Consider the following 24,463-nt stretch of genomic DNA (forward strand, 5'->3'; position numbering starts at 1 on the left):
CCCTTATGGAAGCTGACAAAGAATCAGAGAGAATGGTCCAGGAACAAGACATACTTTTCAAAGGGATGCCCCAGGGACCTTTTTCCAGGCAGACCCTGCCTAATGACCTGCTCAGCTCATTAGGAACTCATCAGTGGGTCACCCCATTGACTGTGTCCATGTTCTCAGCACCCACTTAACTTCTTTTTTTTCAGATTACTACAAAATTTTATTTTTTTATTTATTTTTTTTTTGTAGACAGAAACTAACTTTATTTGTTCTAGATCAGAACTTCTGGAACTGCTTCTTGGTGCCAGCAGCCTTGGTGACCTTGAGCACGTTGAATCGTACGGTCTTGCTCAGGGGCCTGCACTCTCCCACAGTGACAATGTCGCCGATCTGTACATCCCTGAAACAGGGGGACAGGTGCACAGACATGTTCTTGTGGCGTTTCTCAAAGCGATTGTACTTTCGGATGTAATGAAGATAGTCCCGGCGGATGACAATGGTCCTCTGCATCTTCATCTTGGTCACGACGCCGGACAGGATCCGCCCTCGGATGGAGACGTTGCCAGTGAACGGGCATTTCTTGTCAATGTAGGTGCCCTCGATGGCCTCCTTGGGCGTCTTGAAGCCTAGACCGATGTTTTTGTAGTACCGAGGGAGTTTTTCCTTGCCGGTTTCTCCAAGCAGAACACGCTTCTTGTTTTGGAAGATCGTGGGCTGCTTTTGGTACGCACGTTCGGTCTGAATGTCCGCCATCTTCCCGGCAGCCTGAGGAAAAGAGAGGTGGTCCAACTCCCAGGTTTCCTTCTTCAATCAGATTACTACAAAATTTTAAATTAAAATATAATCACATCAGTTTCCTCATCTCTTTCTTCTACCACCTCTATCTCCTACCTCTAACCCCTTACTACCTCTCAAGTTAGTGATGCCTCTTTTTCTTTTATAATAATAATAAATAATAATAATATAATACATAATATTATATATAATATATAATAATAATGTATATGTATATTATACATGTATATGTATAAATAGATGCATACAACCTGCTTGGTCCATCTAGTGTGCCTTGCGTGTACATGATTTCAGGACTGACCATTTGGCATTGGATAACCAGTTAGGGGGCTCATCCCTAGGAGAAGCTAATTCTCCCTCTCTTATACTCAGTTCCTTGCCTTTCGTTCTTTGTCTAGGGGTGGAACCCCATGAGATTGTCTGTTTCTATGTGAGCAGAAGCCCATCAGCTGACAGGCAGACCCTCAATGTAAACCACAGAGAAACCTGAGATTCCAAACATTGCCTTTCGGGCGGCATCCTGAGGTCTCCATCTGCAGAGGGAATTTCTGTATGAGACGTTGGGTCTTTCATCACCGTAAGTGCCGGTCCATCCAGCAAATCCATGCTGATCTTTTCTAGACAGGCATAGTTCCACCATTAGTGCTGCAAAAGGTACCGAGCCATGCGGCTAACACAGACAAGAATAATTATGGGCTTATTTAGGATGTAACAATTAGTTAACAAGCCGGGCGGTGGTGGCACACGCCTTTAATCCCAGCACTCGGGAGGCAGAGGCAGGCGGATCTCTGAGTTCGAGGCCAGTCTGGTCTACAAGAGCTAGCTCCAGGACAGGCTCTAGAAACTACAGGGAAACCCTGTCTCGAAAAACAAAACAAAAAAAAATTAGTTAACAAGAAGCCTGAGCTAATAGCCCATCTAGTTTTATGATTAATGTAGACCTGTGTGTGTGTGTGTGTGTGTGTGTGTGTGTGTGTGTGTGTGTGTGTGTGTTTTGGGGAGGGGACTGAATGGCTGCCGGATCGGGCTGGACAGAAACCTCTGCCTACAGCCCCTCTGGAGAACCTTGACAGACAGAGCAGGAACCCACTAAGGAAAGGTGAACTGCCAGGCCCGATTCATTCTCAGGCATCAAATAGCAAAGGAGATGGGGGGAAAGTTATTGTTAGGATCCATAAAAAGTATGTCACAGACAATGGAACGTGGCAGGGAGACAGGTGAGAGGGCCTGATTGGGACAGAGCAGTGGGAAAGGAAACAGGACGCGTGAAAGTGAGACTGAGAGCAGAGTGGGGGAGACAGCCCTCCCCCCTCCGCTCCCCACATCCCCCCTAGCCCTCCCCTCTGCTCCCCCCCCCCCCCCCCGCATGTGCCATGTCAGGGCAGGGCAGTCGCCAGAGAGCAGGAAGTGAGGAAGGAAGGCAGGTGACAAATCACATCAGCTGGCTACGCTGGACACTGACGCCACCCCTGAGGCTGAGCACACAGAAGGAGAACTTAACCTGGGCCCAGACAATGACTTTGGTCAAAAGACTACTAAAGGTGAAGACTCTAGTCAGGACCGCGAGGGGTTGGTCCACCCACTGAGACAGTGTGCCTGATCTAATGGGAGCTCACCAAATCCAGCTGGACTGGGACTGAACGAGCATGTGATCAAAGTGGACCCTCTGAATGTGGCTGACAATTGGGGCAGACTGAGAAGCCAATGGTAATGGCACTGGGATTTGTCTCTACTGCATGTACTGGCTTTTTGGGATCCTAGTCTATTTAGATGCATACCTTCCTAAGCCTGGATGGAGTGGGGAGAGCCTTGGACTTCCCACAGGGTAGGGTAACCTGCCCTCTCTTAGGACTGGAGGGGGAGGGGGAGAGTGAGTGGGGGAACAGGAGGAAAGTGGGAGGAGGGGAGGAAGTGGAAATTTTGAATGGTATTATTTATAAAGTTAAAAAAATAAAATAAAAAAAAAAGGAAAAGAGAAAAAAGACCACTAAAGGAACATGGCCACCGGGGTGGGTCATAAAACTCTGGACTGCATGAACAGGGGCCACACTAAAGCATGAGTCAGATGTCCCAGAAAGCTGTGGACAAAACACTCTTCAGGTCCTCAAACCCTGCTTAGCCTGTTGTTGGCATCAGAAAACATCCGAGGCCGGCTACTGTACAAAGAAAAGTGGTTTATTTATGCTCTGGAGGCTGAAAGCCCAGGAGCTCTCTCAGCTCAGCATCTAGAGAAAATCCTCCCTAACACACTACAAATATGGTGGGCGGCCACGTGGGGAGCATGTGCAAGAGAGAGGAAGTCATGCGGCAAGATAGGAATCAAGAGGGACTCAAGTCAGACTCTCCCCTCTATCCCCCTTCTCTCTCCCTCCCCTTCCCCCGTCCTCTTCTTTTCTTTCTTTTCTCTCTCTCTCTCTCTCTCTCTCTCTCTCTCTCTCTCTCTCTCTCTGTCTCTGTCTCTCTCTCTCTCTCTCTCTCTCTCTCTCTCTCTCTCTCTCTCTCTTTTAAGGATAGGTCTCCCACTCTTAGGACCACAGAGCAGCTCTACCATCTGCCTCAGGACTAATGGGCAGGCAGGAGAGCATCCCTCGCCCATACCACCAGAAGACAAACCAGAAATGGGGCAAGCTCTCCCATGCTCACAGCTTCGGGGCTGGCTCACCCAAGTGTTTTAGGGAGCAGGGGTAGCACTCCCACCCTTGTTACTTCAGGGTCCACTCTCCCATCTGCCTTAGACGTTAATGGACAGGGGTGAAGAGAGAGCATCTCTCCCCAGCCCATGCCAGCATGTGGAAGATGAGGGGTGGTCACTTTTCTCAGGGTTGGCTCACCTGTGCTCTCATGCACAGGGCGATCTCTGCTGTGCTGCCCAGACAAAATACAGGGCAAGCTTTCCCATGTCTTGCCACTGATCAAGGGATCAGCTCCCTTGTCGTCTCAGCCCACTCCCTTCCTCTCTCATCTCTTCAGATATGCCTCTCTCCACAGGACCTGAACCATTCTCTCTCTCTCTCTCTCTCTCTCTCTCTCTCTCTCTCTCTCTCTCTCTCTCTCTCTCTCTCTCTCCCCCTCTCCCCTCTCCCCTCTCCCCTCTCCCTTCTCTCCTCTCTCCTCTCTCTTCTCTCCTCTCTCTCTCATGAACGGCCATACCATACTTCTTCCCACACTAATAGTATCCATCTGGCCTATGTTTTCTTCTCGGACCCTGGAATGGATAGGCCCAGACTGTGTGTAGGACTTCTTGCCCCATCTAGGACCCCCTGGTGGCCTGCTGGACCATGCTTCCTCATCATACAGAGATCATTATAGTGCCCTACCACATAGGTGTCGGGTAGGCTCCTGGTTGGTGTGTTTGGTTCCATGGTGTGGGGTGGGGGTTTCTCTGAAGTCCAGTCGTGGGCCAGGAGTTAGAAGGGTAGAATCCCCCAGCCCATGGTGCTGCTTGGCATGCAGGGTGGGGGATTTTCCTTTAATAATTTTTTAAATGTATATGTTTGTGTATATCTCTGTGTATGTTTCTATATGTGTGTGTCTTTGTGTTTGTGTATCTGTGTGTGTCTGCTACATCTATCCATATAGGCACCTGTGGAAGCCAGAAGAAAGCATCAGATCCTCTGAAGCTGGAGTTACAGGAGGTTTGTTATGAGCCACTTAATATGGGTGCCGGCAACCAAAGTGGGGTCCTCTGCGAGAGCAGCAAATCATGAAACCATCTCTCCAGTATCCCCTCCCTAAAATAAATTGCTCTTGTGGTAGGTAATCAGAGTTACAAATGAACTACATTAACCCTCAATGACCTACACTCCTCACAGTAATTGCCACCTCTTAAAGGCCTACCAACTCTTATTTTACCCCATTAGGAACATTTGGTGGGGACACACCATGTCAATGTCCAAACCATGGTGACTAACAGGCTAGAAGTGTAAAGCATTACATGACCTTTTAAGGAGCCATTAGCTCTTCCTGCTGTGCCCCACATCATCCCAGCAGCATCAGCAGCTGCCTTAAAAACACATTGCCTGATTTCATTTCCATACCTATATTTGAGAGAAGTGCTGTGGAATAATCCTCCTGCACACTGTAAAGATTTGTAACTCAAATTGTTTTAATAAAACACTGATTGGCCAGTAGTCATGCAGGAAGTATAGGTGGGGTGACCAAACTAAGGATGATGGGAAGGAGAAGGTCAGAGTCAGGAGTCATACACAGAGGTAGCAGGAGATGAACTTGTCATGCTAATAAAGGTAACACTGTGTGGCAGAGTGTAAATAAGGAATATGGATTAACTTAAAATGTAAGAGCTAATTAGTAATAAGCCTGAGCTATTGATCTAGCATTTATAAGTAATATTAAGACTCTGAGTCAATTATTTGGGAAGCAGTCACTAGGTATTTGGGAACAGGTAGGTGGGAGAGAAACATCCAACTACAGAGGAGGGCAAAAATTAACTGGAAACAACAGAAGAGGCAGAGCCTACTCCTCACCCCCAGTTCTCAGCAACTCAGGTCTCCAACCTAAGAGTGAAGGTATCAGAGCAAAGCTATAAAGAAATATTGGTGAGTGCCCATGGTCCAAGCCAGTGAGGGGAACCAGCTGCCCTGATGAAGGAATATGGCTGAGGTGAGATGAAAGAGCAACAGCCTGCAGACATGAGCTCATTTGATGCAATTTGATTCCATTTCCTTTCTCTTCCTTTGTACTGAAAAATGAATTACACTCTACTTTTTGTGTGAGTGTATGCACACACAGGTAAGGGGTCAAAGAACAACAGGGTTAGGGTTAGAGTTTAGGATTAGGGCTTAGGATTAGGGTTAAGGTTAGAATTTACAGGACTAATGGACCAAACTCAGGTCATTAGACTTGACAACAGATGCCTTTTACCCACCTCAACAGCTTGAAAAACAAATTTGTTTTTGCAGAGCTGAATCCCATGGTTTCGTACATCCTCAAGCAAGCTCTGTACCATGAGCCACATCTCTAGTCCTGTGACTTACTCTTTATGAATCTGTCTGCTTTTCCCCAGTGGTGTGTAAGGCAGGAGGTGGGAGCAGAGGACACTCTTTGAAGGGTCTTGACTCTTGATCCTGTCCTTGTCTTTTAATAATGACTACCTATAAATTTCCATAATAATATATTCATTGGAACCAGAATATCTGACTAAAGGTCACCTTGTAATGAAGGCATTTCAGAACATGTCTGACAAAGTTTTGTAGAATGGGAGGTCCCAGGTTAGGGCAGAACATGAATTGTGTTGACTTTAACCTTAGCTCTGTCCTCATGGTCACATGATAGAGGCCAGAAGCTTCCCTCCTCTTTCCATGACAATGTCTAAAGTCTCTCTCTCTCTCTCTCTCTCTCTCTCTCTCTCTCTCTCTCTCTCTCATCTTTCTCTCCCTTAATTTAGAGAATAATTATTCCCAGACCTTCCTACGCACTCCAATCCAAGTTCTGTTGCCTTGGATTGGATCATGTATGTCCATGTCCCAGCTGCAAGGGAGGCTGGAGTGAGCATCTGGCATGTTTGGTTGCTATGGTAGAAGAATGAAGCTGGAATGACTGTTTGATAGGTGAACACCATTATAATAATCAGGACAAAAGATACTGATACTGTCAGCCATGGGGGTGCCATTTTGTAAAAGCTCCTCTATTATGGTTAAACAATGCGTATCTCAGAACTGTATACAATGTGGTTTTTTCTAGATTGTTGCCTACTCCCCTCCATCCACCCAGTGGTGGCCAACAAAGAGAGCCATGTATCATTTGACTGCATTTTTTTTTATCATACTAACAAGTACATTTATCCTTTACAGTAACAAAAGCAACCCTATTTATAAGCATAACCTGAAGTCACTTCTGGGGAAAACTCTCAGAAGCTGGCAAAATACACTGACTGACTTTTTTACAACTCCTTGCTCACCTTATCTCCCTAGCTACCCCCAAGCTCTAACCAACCACAGCCAAATAAGAAACCTTGTCAGCCCTGCCCCTTTTCTGCTTTTTAACTACTCCAGTATGTGCACGGTCTTCAGCTCTAACTTCTACACCAGAGAGTCCGCTGTGGGGCCATCCTTTCCCAAACAAGGCCTGTCTTGTCATGAGTCATTTGTCCCTTTGTCTGTCTTCCTCTATGATCTGACAATTACTACTTACTGGGCACAGTGCTACGCAATCAACAGGCAGTAGCTTGGTTCAGGCCAGCAATGCTGAGTCGACACAAAATTATTGTTGTTGGGGAGCTGGGGAGATGGTCTAGCAGCTAAGTGTACTTACTGCTCTTCCCAAGGACCCTGCACTGAAGTCAAGCTGCTCACGACACCTGACTCCAGCCCCAGAGGTTTGGCTTCTCACATGAACATACTCACAACCCCCCCCACACGCACGCACACATAATTAAAGATAAAATCTTTTTTAAAAGTCAGTGTTCTCTCTCCCTTGAATATATAACACTACAAGGTATATCTCCCTTGTACTGGCAGGAAAATGGAGGCTCAGAGAAGTACTGAAACCTTGCTCCTCGTCCTGTAGTTAGAAAGCCCAGACTCAGCCTTTCGATGCTAAGATCAGTGAGACCATCCATGACCTTAGAAACCACAGTTCAGAAGAAGGCCCCAAAGGGGAAATAAGTCCTCACAGTGAGCTAAGATACCGAGCAGGGGTCAGGGTGTGGCCTCTTCAGCAAGCCAGGTCAACAGGAGGGAGGGGTTACTGGCAAGTGCTCAGGAGATCTCAGAGTGCAATTGGGGGCTTTGGTGTGGGCGAGCTCCCCCAAATAGAAGAAGCAAAGAAACAGAAGACTGTCTTTTGCTAGGCAGTGGGAGTGTCTCCCTACCTTGATGGACCTTGCCCCACCGCAGAGGTAGTCCGGAGGCACAGGCAGTGTCTGGCCAACCACTGAAAATGGTCTATTAGACCCTAGGGCTTCAAACCTTGGCACCAGGCTTCGTTTTGTTTGGAAAGACAAATCCTATGGTATTTCACACATTTCGAGAGAAGTCCCACCCGCCAGGCAGCTGCAAGCCCAGGAGAGTGGAAATGAAAAGCACACTGTTGCCTGTGCCTAGGAGGGAATCCAGGGATCCACATGGGGGATCAGTGGCAGCCAGGTTCTCAGGGTTGAACAGGAGTTCAGCAGGGGCTCTGGCTGAGGGAAAAGACAGAAAGAGGTAAGAAAGCCTGCTTTTTATCTTAACTGTCAAACCCTGAAGCAGGGAAATACAGCTCTTAGGAAAGGCCGGAATGTGTTAGGGGTGCAGCTGAGAGCTACTGTCTGCTGAGCTCACATGAGGCCTGCATCCCCCCTCTCGGCCCCCAACTCCCACCCCTTACTGCATGAAAACACAGCAGTGGACTCTATATAACTTCAACACACAGTAAGTGGGCCAGGCATGGGCTTTGGGAGCAAGAAACCAGCCCTCCCTTCATTAGCACTCAAGCCGAGGAAGTTTCTGTTACTGTGAGGAGCCCTTCCCACTGGAGTCAAGTGCAGCTGAGTTCTGATCGAGGCCAGATGGTGCTGTATTGTCCCTGTCACAGCGATGACTTCCAGAGTGTGGGCTGCCTACTCTCCCCAAGCTAACTCCCTGGTACAGAATTTAGGTTCTTCCCTGAGACTCTCCTCTCCCGGGAGTCTAGCTTCCCCAGGGACAAGGAGCAGCGGTTTCCCTCTGAGACAACTGGGAAGGAAAGAGGTCCTAGCCACCCTAGCCTGTGCTCCAGGACCTTCAGCCAGCCCTGGGCTCAACGCTGGACCGACGTCGCCATCTCAGCCTCCTGACCCAGGGACCACAGACACCCTGGTCACAGCCTGCTCTAAACCAGTGTCACAGCCACTGCTGGAGGATCAAATACAATCCACAGCACTGGGGGTTGTGTCACAGGCCTATAACCTCAGCCCTCAGAGGCAGAGGCAGGAGGATTGCTGTGATGGCAATCTCCATTATCAACTTACCTGGCTTTAGATCAACACGGCCAGTCTGTCTGTAGAAAGGTTAACTGAGAAGGGATGACCCATCCTAAATGTAGACAGAGCCATCCCCGTGGACTGAACCCTCAGAATGAATGAACGAAAAGGAGCAAGCAACCAGAGATCACCAACACTCATCGCCCGCGGCTCCCTGACCACGTGATCAGCCAGTCTCTGTTTCTGCCACTGTGACTCTTCTGTATGACGGACTTGCTGCACAGATAAACCCTTCCTTCTTCAAGTCGCTTTGTCAGGTATTTTGTCACAGTGAGAAGGAAAGCAGTTTACGCAATGACTAATAGGCTCTCTTGCCACCCCCCTCTGTTCCCCTCCCCGTCCATACTAAGTTTCTCTGCTGATGCCCTAAGCCGAATCAAACCCAGCTGGAAAGGCACAGCAACAGGTGTATGGAGCAAAACTACCCCTGGGAGGGCTCTCAGCTCCCAGAGATCGAGGCCAGAGAAGTTGTGCACCCAGACCAGGGCAGAAAAGTTTTATAGATTGTAGTTGAGTGGGGATGATGTGTCTGCCACAGGCTGGATTTGTGCCTAAGTCTGGTCAAAAGCTGAGCATTTAGGCAGGGACTTGGGAGGCTGACAGTCATGGGAAGAAGCTGCAATAGTGCTAAGAAAGAGGAACTGGGTTTTCATCGTCTTTCCTTTGTTCAGAGACTCTGAGTGGGTGGGATTTGGAGAGAGAGAGCCAGGAGTGGGGCTTCCAGGACCAGAAAGGGGCGAGCAGAGGCTCCTACCAAACAATATCCTCAAATTCAAGGCTAGCTTAGGCTACATAGCTGAGAACTATATCCTGATCCTTGGGCCAAGAGAGAGACTCTGACCTGATGGGGGATTTTGAAACCTCAAAGCCCACCCCCTGTGACACACTTCCTCCAACAGGACTGCGTTTCCAGAATCCTTCTAATCCCTCTCAAATAGAGCCATTCCCTGATGACTAAGCACTCAATTATATGAGCCAATGAAGGCAATTCTTATTCAAACCACCACAGATAAAGACCAGTAAGTAATACTCCAATATTATATTTACTATTATAATTTTAAGATTGTAGTGAAATGTCCACCTATTTTCTATTTTTTTCATTTAGTCAATCATGAATTTATTTATTTTTATCAGCCATTCAGCAGGTTTTCAAGATTTTTTTTCTCAAAGATCTGCTTATAAATGTGCTCAAACATACCAAAAAGGTAAAAGAATTAGACCTTACACCTAGGTTCTATCAGTGGTATATATTTTTTTTAAAAAAGCATATTTTTAGATTAAAGAATGATATAGTAAGGTTTACTCTTTTAAGGCAGGTATATAATTATAATCCCAGGACTCAGGAGGCTGATGCTCTCAGTCATGAGACCAGAGGTCTTTGGTATACAGAACACCGTGATGAATTGTAAATATTTCGAGAGTTATGCATCAGGAAAGGAGCCAGGCTCCAAATGCAGAATTCCACATGGTACTATCTGTGTGAGAGAGCATAGGGAAGGAAGACAGAGCAGTGATTGCCAGGGGTGGGAAAGGAAGTCAAGTGCAAAGGGTGTGGGAGAATGCTTTGGGTTCAGTAAACTATTCTGCCTTGATTGTGGCAATGGATGCTAAACTATACATAGAACTGCAGGCTAAGGGCTTGCTGGAGCTCAGTGGCTGAGCATTCTACTGTTCACTCTAGAAAAACAATAACTCTTGTACTAGCACAAGACCCTTGGTTCCACCTCCAGCACCACACACACACAAGCACGTGCACACATACACTCACACATGTGCATGTCCAAGTAAAAATATGAATACACATGTGCCTTACGGTAAACCTATTTTTTTAAACATGCATTTATTTATGTGTGTGTATGTGCATGCTGTGACTCACATGTGTAGATCAAAGGACAACACTGGGTTTCAGGACATGAACTCAGGTTGTCAATCTTGGTGGCAAATGCTTTTGCCTACTAAGACATCACATTGGCCCAATCTTTTAAAAAAATAGATTTACTGATTTTTGTTTTATGTTCACAAATGTTTTGATTGCATATGTGTATACCACATGGGTGCCTGGTTCCTGCAGAGATCAGACAAAGGTCTTGACTCCCTTAGAACTGGAGTTACAGAAGGTTGTGAGCCACCATGTGGATGCTGAGACCTGAACCCAGGTCTTCTGAAAGAACAAATGCTCTTAACCACTGAGCAGTCTCTCTAGACTCCACCTCCCCGTTTTAGTCACAGTCTCTCTCAGGATAAACTCAAACTCTCCTGGCAGAGCTCTTCCTTGGTTGGGCAGATCACACCCACTTTTTAGCCAACCAATAGCAAGGGGCAGCCAACTGAGTCTACTTTTTGGCAGTTTGTGAATAAAGCCACTGATATATTTGAACACATTGTTGAACAGGAGTTTTTTGTTTCTCTAGGATGAATAGCAAGGGGTAGGAAAATTGACTGTTTTGCCAGACATTTAACTGTGTGAGAGGCCCCCAGATCCCTGAATCAATCTGCATTCCTATTAGTAGCACAATAAAATGTTCAGTTATTCCAGTATTTCAACAAATTTGTATTACATTTCTTTATTGTGTGTGTTTACATGTGTGCATGTTTATATGTGGCACCTGCGTGGGCATCAGAAAACAAATTCCCAGAGTTGGTTGGAAGCATGTAATTGTCCCTGCCAGCGGGACACGAATCAGGATTCCCTGATAAACCTCGAGAGAGGAATGGAGGAGCAAGAGACACGAGAAAGGACAGCAAGTCTGGCTTTCTGATCAAGCTGCCAACTTTATTATTCCTCAGGAGCTGTTATAAAGCAAAAGGGCAGGGGGGAGGGTAGGATTCTGGAAAGTTGGGTCTGTTGGAATTCAGGTCTGGAAGCGTCTCTGGCTGAGAGAAAGAGATATTAACTAACAAAGGAAATGCTAATTGCTTCTAAAGCCTGGGGCCTGCCGGTCTTGCAGGGAAACAAGATACTGGGTTAATTTCCTAGGTCCGGAACTAGCCCTGCTGAGGTGACAGAGGTGAATATTTTACTTAACTTGTAGACTTAAGATGGCTATAAACAAAATACATGTCTCCAGCATGTAATTTGCTTTTTACTTTTACAGGGCTTTACAATTAAGAGACTACCTTGAGTATCAGAAGAGATTTTGAACTTTGGACTTAAAAATAGTTTTGAGACTGAAAGACCATGTGACTTTTGAAGTCAGACTACAATTCTGGTCAAGATATTATCTATTTCCTGATTCTGATTATAATGTTGTCCCTCTTATTTGAGGGTATAAATTAACTTCAAGAGATGATTGCTTCTACTGCCAGACATGGTTTTCCTATTGAACAATTGCCCTCCATTTAGATAAGAATAACTTATGTCTGTGCTTTTAAATGTATTTTGTATACAAATGAGTGTATATAAATACAGCCTGTTTAAAAACAAACAATGGACGAAGTCCTTAGTTTAGCCAGACATACTTTAAAAACCAAACAAACAACAAAAAAACTAGTATCCATCTCAGACTACAGGGCTTCTGTCCTGTCTTCTAAGGCAAACCACTGCCATCCTCACACCTTCGACTGTGCCCGGCTGAAATGATCACAGAAGCACTTGTTAAATGTTCATACTCCTTCACAAAAGGAGGAGATGAACGGGCCATCCCAGCCAATTTTACATAGACAAAAGGGAGGTCTATCTATATGGCTATAAAAAAGCCCTCAGGCATACTAAGTAGAGACTTTTCAGAATGACTGCTTCTGGGTAGTCCACACTTCCATCAGCAATCCCTTACCAGTTCTCTGTAAGTAAACCCAGTAAACTCACTGGTTTCTCCAGGGTGAGCATTAATAAAATCAAACTTTGATTAGCCATTGGGACCCTATGAGGAGAGTATAATCTAGTCTCCCCTTCCCTTAGGGGGAAAATTCTCACAACAGACAGAAAATTCATTTGCTAATGCTATTAGGTTTCGTGGTCTTAGGAAATAAAAGAAAATATTAGAAGGGTATAAAGATGAAAATTGTTTTAATAAAGAAAGATGTATACATACTGTGCTGGATAGTTTTGCATCAACTTGACAGAAGCTAGAGTCATCTGAAGAAAGCACCTCCATAGATCAGGTTGAAGGGGCACCTGTAAAACTTTTTTTTTCCATTAGGGATTAATAGGGGAGGGCCCAGCCCATCGCGAACTGTCCTTGGGCTGGTGGTCCTGGATTATATCCCAGGGAGGCCTGATCTTTTTCTTTCCTTTCTTTTTGTAAGGGAAATGGAGGAGGGGGTGGACCTGGGGGGGGGCGGGAAGGATTGTAGGGGAGGGGCTAAAAAGGAGTGGAATGATGGGAAACTGCAGTCAAATGTAATGTATGAGGGAAATTCTTTTAAAATTAATAAAATGGAAGAAAGAAAGGAAGAGAGAGAGAGAGAGAGAGAGAGAGAGAGAGAGAGAGAGGGAGGGAGGGAGGGAGGGAGGGAGGGAGGAAGGAAGGAAGGAAGGAAGGAAGGAAGGAAGAAGGCTGAACAAGCCATGAGGAGCAAGCCCATAAGTAGCTCCCCTCCACGGCCTCTGCATCAGCTCCTGCCCCCAGGTTCCTGCCCCATCTGAGTTCCTGTCCTGGCTTCCTTCAATGACTACAATGTGAAAGTGTGAGCCAAATAAACCCTTCTTCTCCCACTTGCTTTCTGGTCATGGTGTTTCATCCCAGCAACAGCAACCCCGAGCAAGAACCATATAAAGTTTAAGATGGCTGGATGTTTTCGGAATAGAGAAGAAAGGTAAAGTGGTTTCTTTTTTTGCAAGTTATGAAGTTTATTTAAAAGTGTTTGACATTTAAAATATTATCCAGTGATGAAAAGTACCAGACTTGTGTAAATGACCTTCTGGGTATTCAGTAACCATATCTAGAAGCTGTCTCAGTCACTGTTCTGTTGTTGTCAAAAGACACCACAACCAAGGCAAATATTATTAAAGAAGCATTTAATTGAAGGCTTGCTCACAGTTTTAGAGATTAATCCATTACCACCATGGAGGGAAGCAGACGGGCACCGTGCTGGACCAATAGCTGAGCTCTGTTCTGGAATATTAGTTGAAGATGTGTTACATTCGTTTCTGCTGTGGAATATTTGTTTAATGGTGCAAAGATGTGTTGCATTCGTTCATGTTGCATTTGTTTAACTCTGTAAAGCTGTGTTAGTGTACCTGCCTAAAACACCTGATGGGTCTAATAAAAAGCTGAATGGTCAATAGCAAGGCAGGAGAGAGAAGCAGGTGGGACTACCAGGCAGAGAGAATAAATAGAAAGAGAAAAGGAGAAGAGAGAGAAGAGAAGGAGAGAGGACACCAGGGTCCAGGCACCCAGTCACACAGCCAGCCATAGAGTAAGAAGGAAAGGGATAAAGAATAGAGAAAGGTAAAAGCCCAGAGGCAAAAGGTAGATGGGACAATTTAAGTTAGGAAAAGCTGACTAGAAATAAGTCAAGCTAAGACCGGGCGTTCATAAATAAGAAGTCTCAGTGTATTTATTTGGGAACTGGGTGGCGGGACCCCAAAGAGAAAAAAAAAAAAAACTACTATGGAGAGTTTTGCATCCTGATCTGCAGGCAGTGAAAGACCTGGATAAAACCAGGTCTCCCAGCAGGGCGGTGGTGGCGCAAGCCTTTAATCCCAGCACTCGGGAGGCAGAGGCAGGTGGATCTCTGAGTTCGAGGCCAGCCTGGTCTACAAGAGCTAGTTCCAGGACAGGCTCTAGAAACTACAGGGAAACCCTGTTTCAAAAAAAAAAAAAAAAAAAAAACCAAAAAAAAAAAACAAACAAACCAGGTCTCCCCAAAGAAAGCCCTGGATAAATCCAGGTCCCCCCCACACCCCAAGCAGGAAGAAAATAGCCAAAAATCTAATCAGGAAGAGAAGAATCAGAAATCTAGGATTAGCCGGTTCAGTGACTGTGTTTCAGGAATTAGCTGAAGATAAAGTTAGATTATAATCTTGAGAATAATCTTGAGAAACAGGGAGTTTTCCCCTTGTGATTATCATTGGGATTTTGGAATACTGTGTTTTAGGAACTAGCTGATTATGACCCCTAGAGTGGTCTTGAGAGGCAGGGAGTTGCCCCCTTGTGACAGTCACTGGTATTCTCGGAATTTTCTACACCCTCCCTGCCCCTTTCGGATCACTGGGCTGTGGTTTCTTCCCTTAAAAACCCCTTCTCCCGGTCACTCGGGGTCGAACTCTTCCCCTGCGTGGGTTATGAGTCTCAGCCCCAGTGCACAGGTTCCCATCTCATCTCATTAAACCTCGTGTGATTGCAGCAAGGATGGTCTCTCGTGAGTTACTGGGGGGGTTGTGTTATCCCGAGACTTGAGTGAGAGTCTCCCTGCACTGGGGGTCTTTCAGCAGTAGGAAAAGAGAGAGATGTATGAGCCTGGTGTGGACTTTTTAAACCTCAGAGCCCACCCCAGTGACACACCTCCTCCAACAAGACCACACAGATGAGCTGGTGACAGCCATTCTCATTCAAACCACCACAGAGACCTGTGCTAATGTGGTCAACGGATGAAAGGGAGAATATTCTCCCTCTTGCCTCCCAAGGTCAACTAGGTCCCAGGGGACTGTGAGCATCTCTTGAAATGTTCTGTACCAAAGAGGACTCAACCGTTCTTTACTTTAGAGAGACCATGGGGACCCCATCTGGTGCATTTTAACTGGCATCCAGTCTACAAAGAGGAGGGTCAACACAGAGGAGAAATTTCACACTTTTGACCACACTACTAAATAGAACAGTGGTCAAGAAAGATGTTCGGCTCACCCTCACATAGATAGGCAACTGGTAGAAGAAAGACTGGAGGAGTTCCTCCCACACCCAAGTGACCCCTCGGACCAGATCATCAATGGTCTTTGACAAAAAAAAAAAAAAAAAAAGATTGAATTTGGCTACTTATGTGATTTTAAGTGCCCATCAGGAAATATAAGCAAGATTAAAATGATCACTGTTTCTTTGACAGTTCAAGGGACTTCGGTCTTCAGACATTATACTTACTCATATGAGATGCTATTTGTTTTTTTTTTTTTTTTTTTGGTTTTTCGAGACAGGGTTTCTCTGTGGCTTTGGAGCCTGTCCTGGAACTAGCTCTTGTAGACCAGGCTGGTCTCGAACTCACAGAGATCCGCCTGCCTCTGCCTCCCGAGTGCTGGGATTAAAGGCGTGCGCCACCACCGCCCGGCTTGAGATGCTATTTGGACAACTATTTCTCACTAATGATTTTCTGATACACACATAGATATGTGTATATATGTGTACACATGCACACATATATACATACATATATGTTCACCAGATAAAAGATAAGATCTTTGTTGACTTCAGCACTACCGTGTCTGTCCATAGCTGGAGAAACACAGGCCTATCTTCTTAAGTACTGAGACCCAATCTAAAACCTGTGCCTACCAGCTATGGGACACTGAAGAGCAGGTCCCCCTGCACCCTAAGCACCCATGTTACCTGGTTGAAGGTTTGGGAAATTATTCAGGATATCCAAGTGGATGCATAGGACCTTGTGAGACAATCCTATAAAAACATTCCAGCAGGAATCTCTTTTAAATTGCCGATTAGATGTTGACTTTAATTGACTTCTCTTATAAAGGTGCTTGTTCCCTGCTGGAGTCTGATGTAACGAACAGTTGATTACAGTTCCCTTATGCTTCTACAGGGCTCTTGTCCACGGTCCAGCCAGTGGAACAATTACATTTTATCTTACTAAACAAAATGTAGGTTAATTGTGTTAAAATTTGTTGCTTAGTAACTGTGTATCTTAGTGTTCCCCACAAGGTTGTAATAGAGGAGGCTGATTCTGAACTTATGCTGATCAACAAATAATGTCTCAAGCTCTTCCATTACACCAATGAGTTTACATCTTGTAATGGACAGCAGTGACCAAAATCATCCATCTCAGTAACACCTATGACCAAGCCCACCGAGGTCCTTTAGATGTTTTTCTTTCCTGTCCTTTTCCTCCAATAAGGGTAAAACTACCCCCAAATATTTTCTTAACTACATTTTCAGTAAGATTTATAATAAGAATTATAATAGTACTAACCATCTCATTTTTTTAACGTCATAGATACCACCTCCCTCATATAGCACACTCCAAGAATATATATTACGACCAAACGACTGCCTTATGTTCTGGATCTTAGCATCTATGGTCCCTTAGATGGACCCTCTGGGGCACTCTTAACTGCTGCCCTTTCTGCATCACCCCTACGGACAGCTTAAAGCAGTTAAGAGCGATCTGCACCCTGAAACCACCACCAGCAGCTCAGGTGACCTGTGAAAGGGACCAATGAGCCATCCAACGCATCCCACTTCTTGCCACTCTGGCATATTTTTCAGGACTTACCCTGAAACTGCTGGACCGAGAGCATCTTTGCTCAGTTAGCCTCTAGGTCTAGACAGCTCACAGAAAATGCTAAAGAATTTCAGAACAGCTCAATATCCTTCAGGACCAACTTGATTCTTTGACAGCTGCAGCAGCCCAAATTAAAGAGGACCCTCATCCCACCATCCTTCCATCTGGCTTCGCGGTCTGGAATGAGAGGAGAATGACCTGGCAGCCTCAGGCGAACTGGACCTCGGGACAGGGTTTGATAACAAGTGCAGGCGGCTAGGAGCTGGGAAACTCTCCATGGGGTCAGCCTCCTTCTGTGTTTGCAGCTGGGGACTGAAGAGAAACAGATGTACAGGTGCAATCTTCTATCCCCAAAGCTCCCTTTTCTGCCCTATAATCCTTCCCCACTCTCCCAGCCCACCCCGTCACCGACCCTCCCTTCTCCTTAACTATACCTCAGAACGGGCATGTCCTCATTTTCACCCAATATACCTATGCATTTATATGTATTCCAGCATTAATACAAAAACTTGTATTTAGCAGTTTTATATTAAGTATACTTTGAAGAAATCATATAAATTGTATGTTACTCATCATATAAGCAAGTTAAAATTTATATAAGTATATATATATATATTTAGAATCTGTTTCATAAGACAACCCTTATCATTAAATTTTATAGCTCAATAAAATCTTATGAATCTAATAAATGTTTTGTATAAACAATTAGCATTTTAAGTTTTATGAAACATTTAATATACCCAAGTATATCATTTTAGTAGGTTTGAGATGTTTAGAGAACCAAAATTTATAAAGTAGTATGCATTTATCAGGCCTTGATCACAACATTTAAATTTGTGAATTTACACATGTATCTTAATCAGGTATGCCAAAATAATTTTAGTACATAGTAAAAATGACTTTAAAAAATAGAGAACTGAAGTGGCCATGGCTTGCTAAAAAAGACACAGTTTGTCTCTTTGACACAAACAACATAAGAAAACAACCAAAAACATTTTTAAATAGTTATAACAAACATGACACAATTAGATGAGATTCAATGCACCCAGTTTAGAGAGAAAAGTAGCAAATTTATTTCATTAACATGTGAGAAAGACTTCATAACACAAAAGAGCAAAGGGTGAGCCATGTCTTATAGACTTAAGACACTTGAGGACCTCCCCATAGTTGAGGGGGAAGTCATGTTTTCTTGTGTTCCAGGCTGATTTCCAGGAGGTAAGACATTAGTTTGGGAAGTGTAGATGCTATTGAAGTTGGAGGTCACTGTTTGTGTCCTAACTCATGCCAGGCCACCTCTTCCTCAATAAGCCCAACTGAAAGAGCCAAACTAAAGGTAGAGAGCAGAAAAATGAGATTTACTTAGTGCGGTAACATGGGAAGAGAGACAAAGAGGTCCAGCAGACCCCTCAGGTTTGTCTTCAGAGGTACGAGGATATGCATATCTAAGGAAAACAGTCTCTGTCACGCCCACCATCCACTCACAGTTACCTGGGTTTCAGTCTCATCGTGTAAGGTGATTGGACAAGTTGTTAACAGTGTGAGATCTGTTTTAGGGAGACAAGGTGCCCCCAACCCTAACTGGTGCTCTTTCCTTCTTCCAGCATGGGATTCTTGGGAAATTCACATTTCAGGGGAGGGTCCAATTATGTTGGCAAGTCTTATGTCAATTTGAAACACAAACTATAGTTACATGAAAGGAGGGAAACTTGTTTGAGAAAATGTCGCCATGATATCCAACTGTAAAGCATTTTCTGAATTTGTGCTTGATGGAAGGGCCCAGTCCACTGTGGGTGGTGCCATCCCTGCACTAGGGGTCCTGGGTTAGCTAGCCATGATGAGCAAGCCAATGAGCAGCACTCCTCCATGGCCTCTGCATCACTTCCTGCCTCCAGGTTCCTGCCCTGTTTGAATTCTTGTCCTGACTTCCTTCAATGATGGACTATAGTATGGAAGTGTAAGCCAAATAAACCCTTTCCTCCCCAACTGCTTTTTGGTCATGGTGTTTCATCACAACAAGAGTGACTCTAATTAAAACACCAATATTTCAGTGCTCTCATAGTCTGAAAGACTTGAGTGTCTCTTTAGAATATTTTTAGTTCTGCCAGACCAGTTACATGGGGAAATCAGGTTTTATGAAGATATTCCCCTCCAGAAAAGCCATGTGCTACTATATATGACCCATGAGCAAAGTCTGGGAAACGTCTGTTTCTGGTGTTACTAGGTTTCTACACTTTACTCTAAGCCTGAGAATTCAAAAAGCTGCTCAAGAAAAACTATAAGATAAAGGGGACAAAGAGGTAAGGTCAGAGGAGACAAGTGGGAGCTATTTTAGAGTTCATCTTTATTTTTATTTCTTTTATTTTTTATTTTTTATTTTTTTGGTTTTTCGAGACAGGGTTTCTCTGCAGCTTTAGAGCCTGTTCTGGAGCTAGCTCTTGTAGACCAGGCTGGTCTCGAACTCACAGAGATCCGCCTGCCTCTGCCTCCCGAGTGCTGGGATTAAAGGCATGCGCCACCACCGCCCGGCTTCATCTTTAGTTTTAATACAAACTCTAAACAAACTTGTAAAATAATTTTTAATTTTAGCATCTAATTTAACTCATATACAGTTTTTAGAGCTTTTTATTATCACCAATTACCAATTTATTGTTTTTATAGACTATTTTACATTTTAATTAAAGTGAGATGCCTATTTGTAATATTTAAAAAAAGAAAAGAAGAAAATAAAAAAGGAAAAGAAAAAAATTGCCTAGAACTTTGTGAAGCCGAGACAAACCCTTTTGGAGGCAGTAAATATTTAAGTTATCTTCAGATATCCCCATTTTTCCAAATTCTGGCAAGTTAGTCCATAATTATCACACACCAAGTCAGCTAGAATAGAATACCAGATGGCAATTTATCTCCAGACATTTTCTTCTTTATGGAAACTTTGTGTGTGTGTTTTCTGCTATCTGTGCTGTCTAGGAAATATGTGTCTGAGGTTACTTTAGTGTAATTTTCTCAACTTTCACCCTGAGGCCATCTTCTCCCCCTGGGTTTCTGGATTATCTTGTACATTTATGCAAACATGGGAGGCTCAAGTGTAATCAGAGACTGCACTTTTATTTCTCAGCCACCTAGACCCAAATAATCAAACAAAAACTATATTAGTTACCACACTGTTTGGTCAATGGCTCAGGCATATTCCTAGCTAGCTCTTACATCTTAAATCAACCCATTTCTATTATATTATATTTTGCCATGAGGCTCATAGTTTGTTACCTCACATCTTGTTTCTTGGGCAGCTACATGGTGTCTGCCTGACTCCCCATTCTTTCTCCCTGCATTTAGTTTAGTTTTCCTGCCTACTCTATTCTGCCCTGACATAGGCCAAAGCAGTTTCTTTATTAACCAATGGTAATAAAACATATTCATGACATACAGAGGGGAATTCCTCATCACTCAAGACACTGAGTGATGAATCTCTTATATGTGTCTTCCTGGGCAAGATAATAAAGTCCCTTCTGATCCAGGAACCAGGGTTGGGTTTCATTATGAGGCTAGTGTATGTTACAGGGTGTTCCCTGTGATGCCTCCAAGCTTGGGAGGGAGAGAACAAGTACATCTTGTCTTCAGTAGTCTATTATGAGATGCTCATTAAATCCCTAAGTGAAGGTCCTAGCAAGATCCTGGAAGAAGCAGCAGAGGAAAAAAATGTAGAATTTACCATTTGAGAAGGAGCATCAAGAGACAAAGGCCAAATGATATCAAATCAGAGCATTCTAAAGATAACAAAAACTAAGACAAACAAAACAGAAAAAAAATGCCCTCAAAGTCCCCAAAGTGAACAAAATCCAAATGCCTTTAGAGTTTCCACAGCAAGCAATCAAACAAAACTGAACAAAATGTCTAGACCAAAATGCTTTCAATGCAAATAACCTAGATACCTTAAACCAAAAACTATAAAAACAGACCAAAAATGGAATCTACCTGAAGTCCTGGAAAGGACTCAGCAACAGTCTGACAGAGGAAATAACACCAGATGGGCCTGGACTAAACAGGTCCACGCGGGTGACTCCACAGTGTAGCAGTCTCAGGCCCCAAGTTGGGTGACATAACTGTTAGTGCAGAACTCCATAGCTCACATCTTCAAGGGAAGAAGAGATAGTTTATTCTGGAGACTTTTTGAGTAACCATGGCCCAGGAACACAGATTTAGGTACCTCTAATTCTTCCATGCTTCCACATGGAAGTAGTTTTATAGTTCTTACAGAACAAAGAAAATCATAAATCAAGGTAAGTAAAAATACATTGGTGGTTATATCAGAGAGACAGGTACAAGATTGAAGAAGCTTTGCTGTAAGCCCAAGATGCTGTCTTAGAGTTTCTATTGCCATGACAAAACACCATGACCAAAAGCAACTTGGGAAGGAAAAGGCTTATTTGACTTACATATCCTGAATCATAATCCACTACGGGAAGCCAAGCTTGGGACTCAAATGTTGAGAAGGAACATGGAGGCAAAATATGATGCAGAGGCCATGGAGGATTGTTGCTTATTGGCTTGCTCCTCATGGCTTACTCAGCTTGCTTTCTAGTAAAACCCAGAACCACAAGCTCAAGGGTAGTACCACTCATAATGGGTTAGGCCCCCGTCAATAATTCTGGTGGTTTGAAAAAAAAATGGCCCCCAAATGGAGTGGCACTATTAGGGAGTATGGTTTTGTTGGTCTGGTATGTTTGTAGGTATGTTCTTGTTGGAAGAAGTGTGTCACTATGGAGGCTTTGATGGTTCACATATCCTCAAGCCATGCCTAGTGACACAGTTCACTTTCTGTTGCATTCTGATCAAGATGTTGTCAGCAACAAGTCTGCCTGTACACTGCCATGCTCCCGCCATGATAAAAATGGACTGAACCTCTGAACTGTAAGACAGCCACCCCAGTTAAATATTTTTTAAGGGTTGCTCTGGTCATGTTGTCTCTTCACAGTAATAAGAACCCTAACCAAGAAAATCACTCATCAAGAAAATGCCCCACAGGCTTAACTACAGCCTGATCTTGTGGAGATGATTTATCAAATGACATTTTTTCCCTCTTCAATAACTCTAGTTTTGTGAGGGCTATAGTTATATTTCTAAGTTTCAATTACTGTGCTTAAGAGATCTATGAAACAAAATGCCTCTACCCACTTTCCCCAAGGACAAATAACTTCTTGGAATGCTGTGGGCTGTTGTTCACATAAGATGTCAGCAAGTCACGTGTTTTCACTTCTGTAAGCAAGTTTGGTTTTCTCACCTGCACAAGATGTGCTTGATCACATGTAGGCACAGAGTATTTAGGCAGAAGTATAGCAGGATGTATGCTTGCCCAGGACTGGATGAAGGCAGGAAGGAAATAATAGCCTTATGGATTTTGCTTTTATAAACACTTGACTATTATAATTTGTGACCACTCTCTGGGAACCCTGGGTATGGGCCTGGCCAGTGTCCATCATCCTGGTTAGTATTTAACAAGGCTTGCTTCAAATTTGGCTCAAAAATTGTGGTAGTGGTCTTATTCTTGGTTGGTGGGATTCACAGTTTGTGTCAAATTGATATAAATATTTAGGCAGCACAGATACTACGTGATGAGATTCTTAGCTTTTGGGTTTGTGGAAGCTAGTAGACTGCTAAGTTGATAGGTTTTAATTTTTTTTAATCTATTAATCACAGGATGTTGCTTCTGACATAGAAGTGGGCAAGGAATAGCTTTCTAGGGCTAAAACTAGGCCTAGATATGGTAATTAACCTCTGGACTTAAAACAGCCCAAGTTCTCCAGATCATTGGAATTTTCATCAGTCAACCCGTCCTCTTTCCAGGAACTCTTGTTCACACGAGTGATGCATAGGGAGTTCAAAAATGTTTTTACAGTGCATAGAATTTTTTTATGAGAGTTCCACAATATTACAAGTTGACCTCTGGGAATATAAATCCATACCGAGGCCTAAAGAGTGATTCAATATTATTTTAATGTTCTTATTTGGAAATGCATCTACAGTCAAGAGATGGTGCCTGTATAAACTGATAACATGCTGCTCCATGGGGAAGGGGAAGGTTTTTATTGTAGGTAAGAGAGAGAACAGCCAGAGGCATCTAGAAGAGTCCAGAGCAGAGGGAGAAAGAAGCAGACCGGACATAGCCAGAAGAGCAGAGGAGAGAGAGAGAGAGAGAGAGAGAGAGAGAGAGAGAGAGAGAGAGAGAGAGAGAGAGAGCACATCCACATCTCTCTCTGCATGTGTAATGTAATTCTGGGTATAAAACACAGGGCTTCACACATGCTAGACTAGCTGTTTGGTAATTCAGCTACACTCCAGTTCATGAATTTGACTTTCTACTCCGTCACACGTCTGGAGGGAAAAAGGATTAAACTGTGCAATGCAAATTACCCCTCAGGCTCTAACTCCCTCAAAACCCCTCAAAAGTTCCTTATTTTTACATATTTTATTTAGAAGAATGCTTGTACTCGAGTAATCACTGCCTGAGTCAGGTACAAGGCATTTCCGTCTCCTAAGAGCTTCTCTTTCTCCTCTTCCAGTGAAGCCTGGCCCACTCTGTCAATACCCAGGTGGCCCCATCTCATCTCAACCCTGTAGATGAGTTTTACCCCATGTGGAATTTCCCATAAATGAAAACAGATGATAGGCGCTATTTTTGTGACCAGCTGATTTCACTCCTGACTACATAGAAAATGGATAGAGAGTTGTGTGTGAAATTCTGCTGTGACAATCTTCATTTTAGAATATAAATAGTCAGGCCGGGCGGTGGTGGCGCACGCCTTTAATCCCAGCACTCGGGAGGCAGAGGCAGGCAGATCTCTGTGAGTTCGAGACCAGCCTGGTCTACAAGAGCTAGCTCCAGGACAGGCTCTAAAGCTGCAGAGAAACCCTGTCTCGAAAAACAAACAAAAAAAAAGAATATAAATAGTCAGAAAGAAATGCTAGAGTTCAGTGTGTGTGTGTGTGTGTGTGTGTGTGTGTGAGAGAGAGAGAGAGAGAGAGAGAGAGAGAGAGAGAGAGAGAGAGAGAGAGAGAGGTGGAAGGATAAAGGGGGATGGAAGAAAGGGAAAGGAAGAGAGAGAGGGCAGGAAAGGGAAAGGGAGCCAGGGTCAAAATAGAAAACTTTTCTCATGTAGCCCAGGCTGGCCTCAAACTCCTTAGGTAGCCAAAGACAGCCTTGATCTTCTGAAATTCTACCTCTGGAATGCTATATGCAGTGCTAGGAATTGAACCCAGGGTTTTGCACATGTTAGGCAAACACTCTATCAACTGAGCTATATCCCAGCCCTAAAAACATGTCTCTTATTGTGGATTGTAAAC

At 44.1% G+C, this 24,463-nt stretch overlaps 1 protein-coding gene across 1 annotated transcript; it reads right to left on the minus strand.

Moving 5' to 3' along the window:
• Positions 1-230: 230 nt before the first annotated feature.
• LOC119799923 (40S ribosomal protein S11) lies at positions 231-793 on the minus strand. Its single transcript, XM_038309790.1, has one exon. It carries the CDS (start codon positions 739-741, stop codon positions 265-267), a length of 477 nt encoding a protein of 158 aa, XP_038165718.1. The 5' UTR covers positions 742-793; the 3' UTR covers positions 231-264.
• Positions 794-24,463: the final 23,670 nt, after the last annotated feature.

Source organism: Arvicola amphibius, chromosome 1 (assembly GCF_903992535.2).
Source record: "Arvicola amphibius chromosome 1, mArvAmp1.2, whole genome shotgun sequence".
In the NCBI taxonomy this organism is placed as follows: Eukaryota; Metazoa; Chordata; class Mammalia; order Rodentia; family Cricetidae; genus Arvicola; species Arvicola amphibius.

Bases quoted from the DNA above. Each gene is read 5' to 3' on its own strand.
- LOC119799923 (XM_038309790.1), bottom strand. From the start codon at position 741: ATGGCGGACATTCAGACCGAACGTGCGTACCAAAAGCAGCCCACGATC.